The sequence below is a fragment of the Poeciliopsis prolifica genome, unplaced genomic scaffold (assembly GCF_027474105.1).
Source record: "Poeciliopsis prolifica strain line A6 unplaced genomic scaffold, Auburn_PproV2 SCAFFOLD070, whole genome shotgun sequence".
Lineage (NCBI taxonomy): Eukaryota > Metazoa > Chordata > Actinopteri > Cyprinodontiformes > Poeciliidae > Poeciliopsis > Poeciliopsis prolifica.
Genome location: NW_026562445.1, coordinates 1,385,001 through 1,399,829, shown reverse-complemented (window position 1 = coordinate 1,399,829; position 14,829 = coordinate 1,385,001). Strand labels below are relative to the sequence as shown.

Below are 14,829 nucleotides of genomic sequence, written 5' to 3'. Positions count from 1 at the left end.
AATCGAGGCCAGCGTTCTCTTGGAGTCATTCTGGTAAATCAGCCAAATGTCTGACATGTTTTCGCCTGCTTCATGTTGTCAGGCACATGAACACATGACCAGTGAAATATATCTCACAGCAGCTGCATTTCCACTGGCCCTAAAATTAGTGAAATAACTTTCCTTAATAGGAATTTTAAAAACTCAAGTGTTTTGGTAAAACGATTTTTGTGCTGGGATGAAACAAATTTTTGGCTTTTTCATAAATTAGTGTTTCACAGACACAAGTGGAAACATTTTTATTGCATCATGAGTCACATGATCAACAACCAGATGTTGCTACTGATGGAAATGACAAAGACGACAGGAAGTAGCAAAAATTCTGGTTCATTTACGTGTAATTTTCTTATCTAATGTAAACAATATAATTGTGAAAATCGAGTTTTGTGCAAGTTTGTAGGAGGAACGCGGCTAATCGCGGCTAATTCAGTTTTTCTGCTGACTGGTTGATTTGATGTGAAACATTGAGATGCAACAAACCGTTAAAAGTCGTAGATGCAGATCAACAGAAACACAACGACCCTCTTCTGGGTTGCTGTTCCTTTAGATGTGCCTCAGTGAATCACTCGCTTTCATTACCGCCTGACATTTAGCGCGTGCGCCGCGGCGCACCTGAATGCCACGCGGTAATGAGGACGGATGCGGCCGTGACAGAACCATCAATGGCGGCCGGACTCGGGACACGCGGTGGGAACGTGTTCGCTGGCGAGCATCACGGTCCGGCTCCGTGTCGCGGCTGCAGGGCTGCAGGGCTGCAGCAGCGCAAGACAATAACCAAACTCTATTTACCAGACCTCATTCCCTCATTCGCACCCAAAGTAATTACTTTTAAATTGCAAAAACTGGGGAACATTAACAAACGGATGCGGCAATTTAGCTCGCCTGAGGCTAGACAGCTTGTTTTCAAATGGAAATGAAGGTATTTTGCTATTGTCCACTGCAATATTGTCGTGTTATGGTTTGAGGCTTTATTTTTCCCTCTTCCCCCCGTGTGCATGATAAAAGCGGCGCTGTTTACCGGGCCCATTGTTGCGGACGACTGCTCAGAGCGAGGATAATTCTGGCTTAACGCCGCCGTGGAGCACGGCGTCAGGAAGACGGACGTGCCGCCGCTGCAAACACTTGGCTGATGTCTGAGGTGTGACAGAACAAACGGGAAAACGGTGCCTTTCCTCGCAGGCGGGGAGCGTTTCCCCGTGTCAGGGTCACAACACTTCAATGGCGGCCGTGATTATCGTGATCAGCTCTAATGAAGGCCTTCAGGGTGAGCGCCACTCGCTCCTGTTCCTTTAACACAGCCTGTTATTACCACTTTTTGTTCCTTCGCTCTGACTCACTGCAGACCCGTCTTGTAACATGTAATTCTCTCCCAATAGCGGCCTGTCACGCTGCCCCCGTCACCGACCTAACAAGCCCGGTGGCGGCGCCGGCCGGCCGCCGCGACGGCCCTCCGGGTCGCCGGCCGGCTGATGAGGTCTGCAACAATGGCGGCGGCTCGTTGTCGCAGCGTGACGCGAGTCTGGCGGAGAAACTCTGGCCAGAAAAAAATAAGAAATATGGAGGCGATGTTTGATCCTGATGGAGCCTGAAAATGATTCCAGCAGGAAAAATGCTAACATGTTTCATCAAAACATTAAAGATTAATCTGATTTAAAGGAAAACAAGTCTGAGTGTTTAGAAAATCAATCAAAAATTATTAACAGAAACTGGTTTTACAAATTAAATTAAACTTGTTTTGGTTGTGCCTGCAGTTAATGGTCTTTCTACCACCACACTTTTTCCTTCCACTCAACATTCCAACAACAGTTTTTGTCAACATTTTATTTTAAAGCTTCAGATTAAACTGCTGAGTCGTCACTTGAGTAAATCGACTTGGATTCAGATTTTATTCTCCTGCTGTTTCATATTAGATTCTCTCTGCGACACGTTGATAGACTTATTTACAACAAAGTCAATTAACTGAGTAAATGACATCAGTTTTCAGAGATTCTGGCACAAAAAACTGGAAAAAACCCAAATCAAAATAGCTTTGATTTGGGTTTGTGAACAGATAAATCTGCTACTGATAACCCACAACAATTTATTTCTGAAAATTTGCTAGAAAAAAAGTTTCATTTTGAGTTTAATCTCAGAAACTTTCAAGAGAGGAATTTAGAAAATTTTCAGTTTTTAAAAGTCTTCAATGTGTTAGAAACTTTAGGAGCTTGAAAAGTTTAACATTTGTTAACATTTTTTTTCAGAACTTTTAAGAAAAACTTGGAAAATTCTGAAGAAATGTGGCTAATCAGAAATTTTGAGTACAAATGTATTCCTTTCTACTTTTATCTGAAGAGTCCCGAACACGGCGTTGTAAACGTCTACATGACGCCGTCACTGTTCTTTTGCTGCTTTACTGGTTGAAGACGCCGTGCTGCAGCCGGACTCGGTGTTCAGCTGCAGCCGGTGTCTGTTTGGCTGCAGCCGGTGTGTTGCTGCAGCCAGTGTGTTGCTGCAGCCAGTGTGTTGCTGCAGCCAGTGTGTTGCTGCAGCCAGTGTATTGCTGCAGCCGGTGTGTTGCTGCAGCCAGTGTGTTGCTGCAGCCAGTGTGTTGCTGCAGCCAGTGTGTTGCTGCAGCCAGTGTGTTGCTGCAGACAGTGTCTGTTTGGCTGCAGCCAGTGTGTTGCTGCAGCCAGTGTATTGCTGCAGCCAGTGTGTTGCTGCAGACAGTGTATTGCTGCAGCCAGTGTGTTGCTGCAGCCAGCCAGTGTGTTGCTGCAGCCAGTGTATTGCTGCAGCCAGTGTGTTGCTGCAGCCAGTGTGTTGCTGCAGCCAGTGTATTGCTGCAGCCAGTGTATTGCTGCAGCCAGTGTATTGCTGCAGCCAGTGTCTGTTTGGCTGCAGCCAGTGTGTGGCTGCAGCCAGTGTATTGCTGCAGCCAGTGTGTTGCTGCAGCCAGTGTGTTGCTGCAGCCAGTGTATTGCTGCAGCCAGTGTATTGCTGCAGCCAGTGTGTTGCTGCAGACAGTGTCTGTTTGGCTGCAGCCGGTGTGTTGCTGCAGCCGGTGTCTGTCTGGCTGCAGCTGGTTTGTGAAGTCGGGGTGTTTGGTTGTTGAGAAGAGACAGAAGCTGAAGAAGAGTGGCGTACCTCCATGGTCTGAGACTGGTGCATGGCTTTGATTGCATTCTGTGCCATGGCTCTGGTGGAAAACGTGACAAACGCACAACCTGTAAGGAGGGAGGAGGGAGGGAAGGATGGAAGGACAGTGGAAAGGAGGAGGGGAAGGCAGAGGGGGGAGGAGGAGGAAGACAAGAAAGAACAAAAACAAGACAAAAGGGTTGGACACGTCGTCGCTATAAAAAGAAAAACAGATTGATACAGAGAACATGTCACAGGTGGACAACATCGTTTTCAGTGGCTGGAAAAACGAGCATCATGACATCACATCCTGTCCCCCCCACATGAAACATCAGAGCTGCAGGCCTTCCTCACCTCCGTCCTCTTCCTCACCTCTGAATTAGTCAAACCTGAATTCTCACATCTTTGAAAATTTGCATGAAACTTTTTGAATTTATTTCGCTGGACGCCCAAAATTTTCTCTTTTGTTCGAGGGGAGAAAGACGAAGGAGCCGCGGGACGCCGGGATCGTTTTAAATCAGAGGAGAGGAGGAAGAGGAGGCGTGGCCATCTTCCTCCATGAAGGTTTCAGCCAATCAGCACGGCTGGTTGCAAGGCGGTCAGGGAGCGACTCAGAGCTGCTGCAACACGCTAGGCTAACCGTATGCTAACAGTCAACGACTCATTTTGCTGCAACTTTTGCAAAAATTTCTTTCAAATTTATTTATGCAATAATATAGTTCTCCAAAAAAGTTGAAATTGCTTCACATAACTTTCCTTTTCTGTTTTTCTCTCTCTGCTTATTCATCTTCCAGAATCCTGAAGGTTTACTTTAAATTTGTTTAGAAAAACTTCTGCAAGACATTAAGGAGGATTTCTGGGTTTATTCCTGGAATTAGCAAAAGATGAACATAGAGATGAATATTGTGTAATGTTAGCTAATTTATGCAGCAGTTTCACTAAATTTATTCGGTTTGCTTGAAAGAAAAATCTGCAATGTTTCTTTGTTTTTGGTTCTGGCTAATTGCTGGACTTTACAACTTTTCTAATGATTTTCTTTTATTTCTAAGGCTGCAGAATATTCAAAATATCACAACTTTTCCTCATGATGCTTCAGACTCTCTGCACCGACATCTTCAATCAGCTGAATCCAAACCAGAACTAATTCATCTGAATCCAAACCAGAACTAATTCCCCAACAGTTTTCACTTTTTATTATTAATGAAGAAAAAAACTGCATTTCTTTCTCCGTGCAGATTTTAGTATAAAAGTATTTTGGGGGATTTTATGTGCCTGAGTGAAGCTGGAGGGAAATATTTCATGGTTTTCAACATGTTCTGGCTAATTTTAAAAATCTGAAAAGTGTGGCAGGCCTGTGCATTTACTCAGAACTCTGAAGAAGACGAGCAAATAATAATTGAACGAAGTAATCAGAACCGTTTGGTTTAAGACTTGAAAGAGATTTTTTTGTCTGTAAATGAAGGTCAGTAAAAGTTGACCTTTGTCTCTGTTTTTGTTAAACAAGTTGATATTTTCCTCTGTGGATTTCATCTCACATCGCATCCGGACATGTTTCTCTCCTCTTTCTGCCCTTCCTCTGTCAGAGTTGATCACATTTCGGCCGTTAAAAGTTCGGCTGCAGCAGGCGCTGAAGGTCGCTGGATTCTGCAGCTCTGACCCACTAAACGCTCCGCCGTCCTTTTCCTGAGCTGAAAGGTCGTTAGAAAGCAGGTCACTCCATCAAATGAGTCAGAGGCCTGCCTATTTTAGACGAGCATCATTTAACTGCTGCTTGTTCAGGAGGATGCTGCAGAAGTAGATCACTGCTGCAGATGTGGCTCCAAACTGGTCCAAACTGGTTCAAACTGGTCAAAAACACATCAGAGGCTGAAACTTTTAGAAACGCACAGGAAAAATGCAGATTTATTCTGCTTTTGCTTCTTTGTCCTACATTTTTATGCCACACAAAACCTGATTTAATGCAGGTAAAGCAAATGATCAGCTCTCATCCACAGAAATAACTTTAACAGGACCCGTCTGACAACACGAAGTAGGCCAAGGAGAAACTAAGGCACTGTCTAAAAGTTGCACAGTTATTATTCATGTCACAGAAATGTTCTGTTAAAATGTTGTATTAAAAATTTAAAATAATTTGTTTGTGAACCTTTGCTGTTGATTTTTTGTTCTTCATTTGAAACTGTTGACACTTTAATATGGAGTAAATTTTCTATGGTGAAATAATTCGATAGCTGCAGTCAAACATGGTGGTGGCAGTATAGTGCTCTGGGCATGATTTGCTGCTCAACTTGGGAAACTTTCAGCAGGAAATCCACCCAGAATCTGAACATTTCTGCATCTCTGATGACTTTTCCATGCAGATCTGTTGGCTCGGTTGGGTTTTTCTCTTGTTTTCTGAAATCCTGTCGATCTGAGTTGGTTTGCTCCAACAGGAACTTCTCCCCTGCTGGCGCTGGATTCATGAATATTGAATCTGGTTCTGAATAAAAGCAACTTCCCGCCTGCTCGCTGCGCGTCTTGTTTTCTCCACAGTGCAGAGATGGGGACGAAGCCGGATCGCTAAAAATACCTCGTGGGCCGCATTCTGTCGTCAGCGGAGCGCCGCGCAGTCCTTTAATGAAAGTAGGGTAGCTCCCCAGGCCCAGCCATCCACTGGTGGTGTGATCCATATTTTATTAATAGCGGCGCGCTCGGCTGATTGATACTGTGGGTTTAAAGCAAGTTCTGCTAGGTGGGACTGCGGGCCGCTGAGATTTGCCAGCTCAGAAATCCTTAAAGACCGATTTATTTCCAACCTGATTAGAGGTGTTTATTGACCGGCCAAGTTGGGCCGCCAGCTCCGTCTCTGACTCGTGTCAGCCGCTAAGTGGCTTATATCGGCTCGACAGAAACCAGGATTTGGCCATCAGGTTTGAAATATTCATGAGGACAAAAGAGAGGAACAGAAAAGAGGATGGAAGACAGAAACAAGAAAAGGGAGGGAAGGAAGGAAAAAGAGGACAAATCGACCGAGGCGTGGATTCTGGGACAGCCGGGGTGAATTTAAAGCTGCAGCCGTTTAGTTTGGACTCAAACAACCTTGAGACGGAAAAAATAAAACAAAATATTCGCAACGTTTAACGAGCACAGAAGAAGATACGGGAACAGCGACAGCTGATTGGACGAGAGGAGGGGAAACAGGAAGAGATTTCCATCTCAGCACACAGAAACCACAGAGGGGCAGGAGAGAGCAGGAGGATGGCTGCGGTCGGGTCCGGTTAGGGAGGATGGAGCGACCCATAAAACGGGTCCTGTCCCTTTAAATGGAGCCACAGAACGGGAAGATGCAGCTCAGGTTTGAGCAGCGAAGTATGTTGGAGGCGACCACGGAAAACCAACCGGACCTGGTGGAGGTGGTATGATGCTGCGGGACTGTGAGACACATCAGGTTTCTCATGGTTTCCGCTCACATACTGCAATCATCTTCCTTCACAGAGGCACCAATTAAACGGACAACAGACAAACCTCATCAGTTTGTGTTTAACTCCAGGAAGTCGTGATACAGAAACTCAAACTCTTTGTTCCAGAGTTGAAGCATTATTTTTTTAAGGGTGAATTAATAACCTAATAATGAATCCATTGTGTGTTTTCTGTAATCCACTGGCTCCAGAGGAACAGATTCACCAATCGACACGTTTCGTTTTGGATCTTTAACCAGTTTTCTTTACAGAACTGGTCCAGTTTCAACATCTCAGTCCAACAACAATCCACCTGCTGAAGGAGGTTTTTGGTCTCTGGCACCGAATGCTAGCAGCAGCTATCGCTATTAGCCGCTATAGCTAGCAAACTGCCAACAAATCCATTCTAATCCATCTAACTTGTTTTCTGATTTGGATACAATTTGCTTCACATCAGAGACAGACTTTCTACTCCATATCCTCCGAGACACTAGGGGGCAGAGATGAGCACATGAAGTAACGGCTCAGATGTTGGCAGCAACATGGCGCCTTCTGTGAGAGCCGGTGGTAAATTTGGACCATCTCCCCTCTAATCAGGACGGTAGAAACTTGGACTCAGCAGTTTTCCAAGCTTTGATCCAAAAGGTTTGGGAACAAACCAAAAGTTTCTCTCTTCATCTGGAGGTTTATTTATAGATTTGTGGATTACAGAAAATCTACAATAAATTCAGATTTGTCACCAGATTCTCTGTTTTTCAAAGCTTTGTAACCTGTTGTTGAGTTTTAGACAGTTTGGTGTTTTGCTATCCACCTTGAAGCTTTTAACGCAGCACATGGTCCAATTAAAGGAAGAGAGAAACTCTGGTGTTTTTCTGGGATCGTTACAGTCCAGATGTTGGAAAAAACAAACTCCTTCCACTAAATTTTGTGTTCTTTTGGGTTTTTTCCATTTCAAATATAAAACTACTTTAAATTTTGACCAAAAGACTTAAATTCTGATTTTATTTTACTAAAAATATCAGTTTTCCTTGAATCAACAACAAAGTTATGGGACATGTTCATGAAACAAATCAGAAACTGACAGATGATTTGGACAGAAACATTTAAAGTCTCTCAAGATGGACATGAAGAGCTTCCTACTGGTTTCCAGTGGGGCTAAACTGGAAGGGGAAGGATGGGGATGGTGGTGAGAAAGTGGGAGGAGAAGAGGGGGGAGGGTGAGCGGGGGAACGAGGCCGAGAAAGCAAGGAGAGAAAAAAAGAAAGTGGTGGGGAAAAGAGATATACAGCGAGAAAAGGAAGCAGCAAGTGTTGACAGTGAGGAGAAGAACCTCCAGCCGCCGCAGCAGGGTAAAGACCTGAGACAAGATGGCCGCCGCGTCACAGCTTCATAAATATGTTCAGAAAATGATGAGCATTTCTGACAAACTGTAAAGACTGTGTCTGACCAGTAGGAGGCAGCAGCGTTAACAAATAAAACGCCAAAAAACAGAGGAAGCTGAAGACAGCGCAGACAAAAATCAGTTTCCTAAATAAATCCCAACCGAATCACAATTCAGAATAAATCCAAAATATCAGAAATAAAATACAGACTGACAAGTTAGGAGCAAAGCTAGTTGCTATTGGCTAGCATTTGGAAAGCAGCCAATCCGGAAGCAGCATTCAGTTTCCTTGGTGCTGATTGGTTGAAACACCAACAGCAGAAATAAATAGGACGTAAAAGTTAGCTTCTCCCGCTAAAACCGTTTCTACTGAGTTTATTAAAGGGTTTAAGGCATGTTTAGTGTTTAAACTATAAACAGGAAGTTCAGAAGCATAATGGATGAATTCTAAATTAAATTTATGGATTTTGATTCAGAGAATATTTCATGAGAAAAGACTTGCTGCATAAGCAAGCCACACTTTTTAGATTTTTGTTGCGACAGATCAACATTTGTGCTGCAGTAAAATGTTTCTGTGCGGCTGTGATGTAACATTAAATATCAGATTTTATAGAGCAGTGAAGGTGAGCGAAGCGCCTGCGCTCTGCTTCCTGACCTCCGTCACTAAATGCCAGTCGGTTTGGAAACAAGCTGAAATATTCTCCTCACTTCATAAAATCCTGCCGCCGCGTCTGAATTTACTGGAGAGGAAAACAATCTCACAATGTTCTCCGGATGATGAAACACGTTCAGCTCAACATTTAGAACGTTTCACACAAAATAAAACGACAGCCAGAGACGACTCCGAGCTTTTCACACGTTTGATTCGGTGATGGTGAGAATAAAACTTCTGCTTCGACTCGGCCGCAGATCTAATGACCAGAGCTGAAAGTATCGTTTGCTGCAATAACTGATGGGAAAATTTGTCACCGTTGGGAAACTGATGGGTGGAATAAAGTTGTGTTATTCAAAGATGCGTCAATGGAAATCAATCTGGTTGCTCGTCTTTGTGGTAATCATGATCCCCTCAGATGTTATCTAGTCTTTAACCTGCAAGCGTTAACCTCCATGAAAGAGTTTCATAAAGAAGTGGGCGGATTATTAATGTCTGAACCCAGAGGATCAATCTGGTGCAGATATGAATCTATTGTTTCTGATCTAAGTTCGGTTTGTCTCAGAAGCAGTTTTCCTCTGAGGCAGCCATTTTGGCGAGCTGCAGCAGCTGGAGGCCCTTCGGCTGTTTCATCAGCATGAGGAGCTTCAGGATGGAGGTGGGTCAAAGTGGCGGTACCTCTGCTGAGCCCGTCGGGCCCCCGGAGGATCCGGCACTCCTCGATCTGGCCGAACGCGGAGAACATGACCCGGATGTCGTTCTCGTTGCACTTCTTCGACACCATGCCGATGAACAGCTTCCTGTCTTCAACAGCTGCAGGAGACACAGAAACATTTAGTGGTTCATGTCAGTAAATGATCAGTGCTGGGGTTAAATAAGTACACCCTGGTTCAGTTCTGCAACGTTACGGCACCGTTCACGACCCAATTAACAATCAAAGCAAAAAACACAAACATACATAAACTGTCATGCAGACGGTTATCTAGTATTTTCTCTCTGAAGGTCCAACAGCATCTTTTCACGTTGATGTCTGGACTTTGACTAGGCCGCTTTTATTTGGTATTTAATCCTGTCTGAGATTAAGAGCAGAAACAGTTTTAGGAATGTTGGAATAAAACCAACATGAAGCTCAACAAAAACAAAGAGGAAAAAAAACCATTCAACATAAAACCTGAAGAAAATGTGTATAAATTATGGATGAAAGTCAGGAATATTTCAGGATTAAACCAGAACATCAAAGTGTCAGATTGGCTTTCTGGTCATTTCTCTGAGCTCTGACCTTTGACCTCAGGCTGCTGGGACCAGGGTCAGATAGGAAAATGTTTGGTTCCCTACAGAATGGGACCTTATGGAGTTGTTTTAAATAAATGTTGAATTTTTGTTGACATCATATTTTCCACTCGTTAGTCGTGATTTAAAAAGCATTTCTGACCATCTGGACAGAAAAATCACAATTAAAAATTGTATCACGGTTTAAAAACCCAGAATCGAATCGTTAGAAACTGAAAGATTTTCATCTCTGCTGACGTCCAGATCTGTCTGACCACAGCAGGAACATTTTTATGGTTTCTTTGGAAATTTAACGTTAATTGTTAAGTTTGTCGGAAGGAGAAATGGTTTCCTCCTGTGTGACATGTTTCCTCTCGGCAGAGCGACCGGCCTCAGGAAGCCCGCAAACGGCCCGATTACCTTTCCTTCCAGAGCTGCTGATCCGTTAACGAAGCGCTTTAATTAGCCGCTCCTGGGGAATCTGCTGAAGTTAAACCCAATCTCAAGCTGACGGTAAATAATTAAAAAACTCAGAACAAAGAAAAATGTTGAAACAGATGAAAAGTTAAAAGAAATGACAGAAAGAAAGAAAAAAGAGACTTTGTGTGTTTCATCATGCTGTGATCGATGCCTGATTATCACTTCAACCCTGAGACTCAACCTGGTGGAAGGAGCGGTGGCGGCGGCATGCTGCGGGCCGGCGGCGGCGACGCCTTCACTCCACATCCAGCGTAAGGTTAATCCGATTCATTTTTAATGAGGAAGCTGTCAGCTCCTTCCACCAGGCCGGGCAGATAAGCGCTCGCTCGCTCTCTGGGAAATCAATAGCACACTTGTTTATTTTGCTGTTTGACTCGTTTGTGTGTTTAAGGAGAAAAAAAGAAGAAACAACAAACTGACGGGATTCGCTGTCAAGATAAGAGGCGCTTTAAGAAGCCGTGGCTGCTCTGCGGGCGGCGTGTCGGTGTGTGAGCGCATCACTCCAGAGGATGATTAGCACAAGTCTAACAGCAATGTAATTAATTTACTCTGCGTCGATAGAGGGGAAGGAGAGCAGATATCGTTACAATTGACTGTTTCTGCTCGGCGTTCGAGGCGTGCCGGCAGGCGGCGAGGCGATAAGCACTCATGGAGACGGGTCAGCGTTGCATTATGGGAGAAAGCTTCAGGAACCGCCTGCGGACCCGTCAGGGCAGGAAGAACCTGAGCCGTTTCCCCGTTTTCTCCTCGCTGACTGAACTGATCAAACTCTCCGCCGCCGTTCGTCAGCGCTAAAGCAGATCTAACAGCGGGTTTATTAAAGGTCGTTTCTGTTAAACGGATGGATACGAATCCCTCGTCAGGCTCCATATTTCACCCTCCAGCTGCGAGCCACAGCTTTTTATTGAGTCCCTCCCTCCTCGCCCCGACAGTTATGTCTTATAAAGTCACAATTCGCCATTTCAGTGGAGCGGATGATGGCTTTTCTAAGGATTCCTTTCTTCTGTTTTTTTTGGGTCTTGCCGGCAGAACTTTGGGCTCCTGATATGCCGCCAAAAAGCAGCGTCGTTGGGTCGAAGCCCTTTATTTCCAGCTCTGGTTTTATAGCTTTCATTATCACGTTCTGCTCAATTGCTCAGCTTTAAGGGTCATTTCATCAAAATTACAGAAACGCACATTTACTCCACTTAGCCAGGCAGATAAATTAGATGTAATTTGCCAAAATTTCTGCTATCTGTCACTGATATTTATCATTTTTGCTTAAAAAGTTAATAAAAGTCTAATTTGAGGTCCACTGTTTATCCAACCAAAGTAATCGTACATCTGTTCTCATGAAATTAATCATTATTTTGCTTTTTAACATCTTAAAGGATTAAAATGAGATTTTCTGTAGAGTCTGAGCAACAACAGGAGCGTCTCCGACTGAATGTTTCTTTAAATCATTTCTGTTTGCAGCTTCTGACTGATAAACAGAAACTTATATTTCTTTTTTGAAATACTTTTATTGGAGCATTGGTGTTGAATAAATGGACCTGCATTAAAATCGGACCAGGCTCCTGATGCAAAGTCCCAAACCAGAAGAAAAAGTGACAAACTTTCATGTTTACATCAATAACCTTGGAGGTTCAGCTCATGAGAGCAACATGGATTTTAATGTGGAGTTAAAACATAAAAATGGTGATTATGTTGGTTTATTTGACCTTTAAGGCAGAAAAAAACTAATTTAAAGCAACCAGCTTCATTTGGCACGTACAGAGTTGAGTTCTGGGATCATTTTTATTTTTGTTGTATCGTTTTATGCTGATGATATTATAGTTTATCTTGCATTGAATACCACAGGATGGCTAATATTTTTAGCTCAAGTTTGGAAAAATCTGCTAAAAAACTATAAAAACATAAAAAATATATATTATTTCTATGGTTTCATTTTGATTTTTGCTCATTTATCAGAAAGTTTTAGCAGAAAACGTTGCAGGACGAGTCGTCACCTTGCAGACGATTCGAACTCAGACCATCCTGCTGTGGGATTAAAATTACCCTCTTTATTTCTGGTTCTGGTTTTATAGCTTCATTATTATGTTCTGCTCAATTACTCAGACTTAAGGGTCATTTCATCAAAATTACAGGAGCTCACATTTACTCAGCTCAGCCATGCAGATACATTAGCTGTAATTTGCTAAAATTTCCGATCTCTGCCAATGATATCTATTATTTTTGCCCAATAAGTTCATAAAAGTCCAAATTGAGGTCTGCTGTTTCTCCAGTTAAAGAAATCATCCGTCTGTTCCTCTGAAGTTGGTCATTAATAATCTTTCTCAACCTTTTGAATGACAATGAAATATTTTCTACTTTCAGAGAACCTAAAATTAATTAAGTCGCTTTCAGGTTTTTCAGAAACAAGAACTAAATTTATAACTTGTAGCTTTTTTGTATTAAAGTTTCAAACATGTAGAAATGAAATGAAAGAATCAGACATGTGGGTTTGTTTTTATCTCCATTGTTGAAGATTTTTAATTAAATCTATGCCAAGAAAACTTTGTCTTCCTTCCAAGTAGCCAGACTTTTGTTTCACCTTTTAAAGATTCTTCAAACCTTCTGAAGGTTTCTGAGATTTTCTGCAGTTATTTCACTCAAATTCACACACTGACCTGCTTACATCACAAATTTGATCATTTCTATGCAGACGACATCCAGATTTATCTATCACAACAGAAACCAAACGTTAAACTCAGCGTTTGTTTGATGACAATAAATCTTAGACTAACAGTTTTATTTTTCCTCTAAATGATAATAAAACAGAGATCATTTTGTTCAGGCATCACAATCAACTCCTTGACTTTTATTCCACTTTCTCCACTCATCTGTTCAATATCGCCCTATTTAACAAAGTCAACTCGGTCATGTGCTGTTCACTAATCTCATCCTATTTAAGTTATGGTGCAAAAATCTGGGGCAATAATTACAAAACTGCACTGCAGGGAATAAAAATACTACAGAAGAGCAATAAGAATAATCCATAAGGTATTAGAAAACTTTAACACGTTTTATAAAGTCTAAATCATTAAAGTTTATTGATATCGTGAAACTACAGAAATCTCTGATTCTTTACAAAAGTAAAAATGATTTACAATTTACAAGTTATGTGGGAAACAGTTTGAAATTTTACTACTGGAAAATCTGAGACAAACTGGAATAATTTAATATTAAAGTGAGAAAATGTCCAAACAAAAAACTGTTCAATTTATCAAATGCACATATGATTATAGCTGGAAATATGAGATTATTGTTGGTGTTTTTGTTTGTTTCTGCAGAAACTTAAAGAATTGATTCCTCATCCATGGTAATTAACATTAAATCAACAGCATATTGATGGTGATATTAAAGTTTATCTTGCATTGAATACCAAAAGATGGCTAACAAATACAAGCTTAGATTTCATTGTTTGTTCCAAATTTCTGGTAATTATTGAGTCGGATATGAAATGTTTGAAAATGAGTCATTTTCAAATAAAACAGTTTTGGTAAGCTAATTATTTTGTCCTCAGTCTTACTGGCTATTTGTTTTAAAAAACCTGATTATAAATGTAATAAATATAAGATTATATCGGTGGCTGAGGAGGGGAATTATTCATAAGTTTATAATTATCTCTTAAATTTGTAAAACTAAAGTTTTGACCTTATGATTCATGCTATAAGTTTTATTTAGCAGATATTCAAAAATAAACAAAACTCTGTGTTGATGTTTGAAGACTGACTAGTTGGACAACCAAAGCAGATCCATGGGTTAGAATGGCCTAGTCAAAGTATGAGAATGTGAAACGGATGTTGTGTGTTGTGACTGAGGTGGGTTTGATCTGCACAGAGAAACGGGTCTGCATGTGTGGATGAAGTGAGCGAGAGGCAGCCGCCGCGGGGAGCGACACCAGTTCATCACCGGGCCAAAACCATTCAACTGGCGCTGACCTCCTTCCAAAGCACCTCAATAATTTATGACACGAAGAAGAGAGAAAGATATAGACACAGAAATATCAGCATTTCCTCCTCTGTCTCTCTTTTCAGCATCTCTGCTTCAATCTTTTCTCTTCCCGTCTTCTCTGCAAGTCAAGTGAAGCAGCTATTACCAGGCAAATTCAAAAACATCTCCTGACGCGTGCGTGTGTGTGTGTGCGTGCGTGCGTGTGTGTGCGTGCGTGGGTGTGTGTGCATGTCCTTGTGGCCACTCACCATTAGATTTCTCACTGTCTGCAGGTTTCATCTGAATAGGGTGATGCATCTGTGGAAACAAAAGAGGGGCAGACAGAAGAAAAACATTAAATATCACCTTGACACATGCATAAATACAGAGCTGCAAAATGCTTCAGCTCCCTCATGTGCAAATTAAATCTGAATATCATTCAGAGGCAAATGTCAATGCAAGCAAATGCTTTGGTTTCTCATAAACACTTCAGTCCGGAGGCAGGA

General features: G+C 42.2%; 1 protein-coding gene across 18 annotated transcripts in view; it reads right to left on the bottom strand.

The window, feature by feature from the left end:
• celf2 (cugbp, Elav-like family member 2) overlaps window positions 1-14,829 on the bottom strand; it is a 207,809-nt gene that overhangs the window by 29,047 nt on the left and 163,933 nt on the right. For all 18 annotated transcript variants that reach the window (XM_055020784.1, XM_055020783.1, XM_055020771.1 and 15 more), the window contains 3 exons: window positions 14,593-14,641; window positions 9,299-9,433; window positions 3,163-3,242 (listed from right to left, as the gene is read on the bottom strand). In XM_055020784.1, the coding sequence (XP_054876759.1) occupies window positions 3,163-3,242; window positions 9,299-9,433; window positions 14,593-14,641 (264 nt within the window). The remainder of the gene's footprint in view (window positions 1-3,162; window positions 3,243-9,298; window positions 9,434-14,592; window positions 14,642-14,829) is intronic.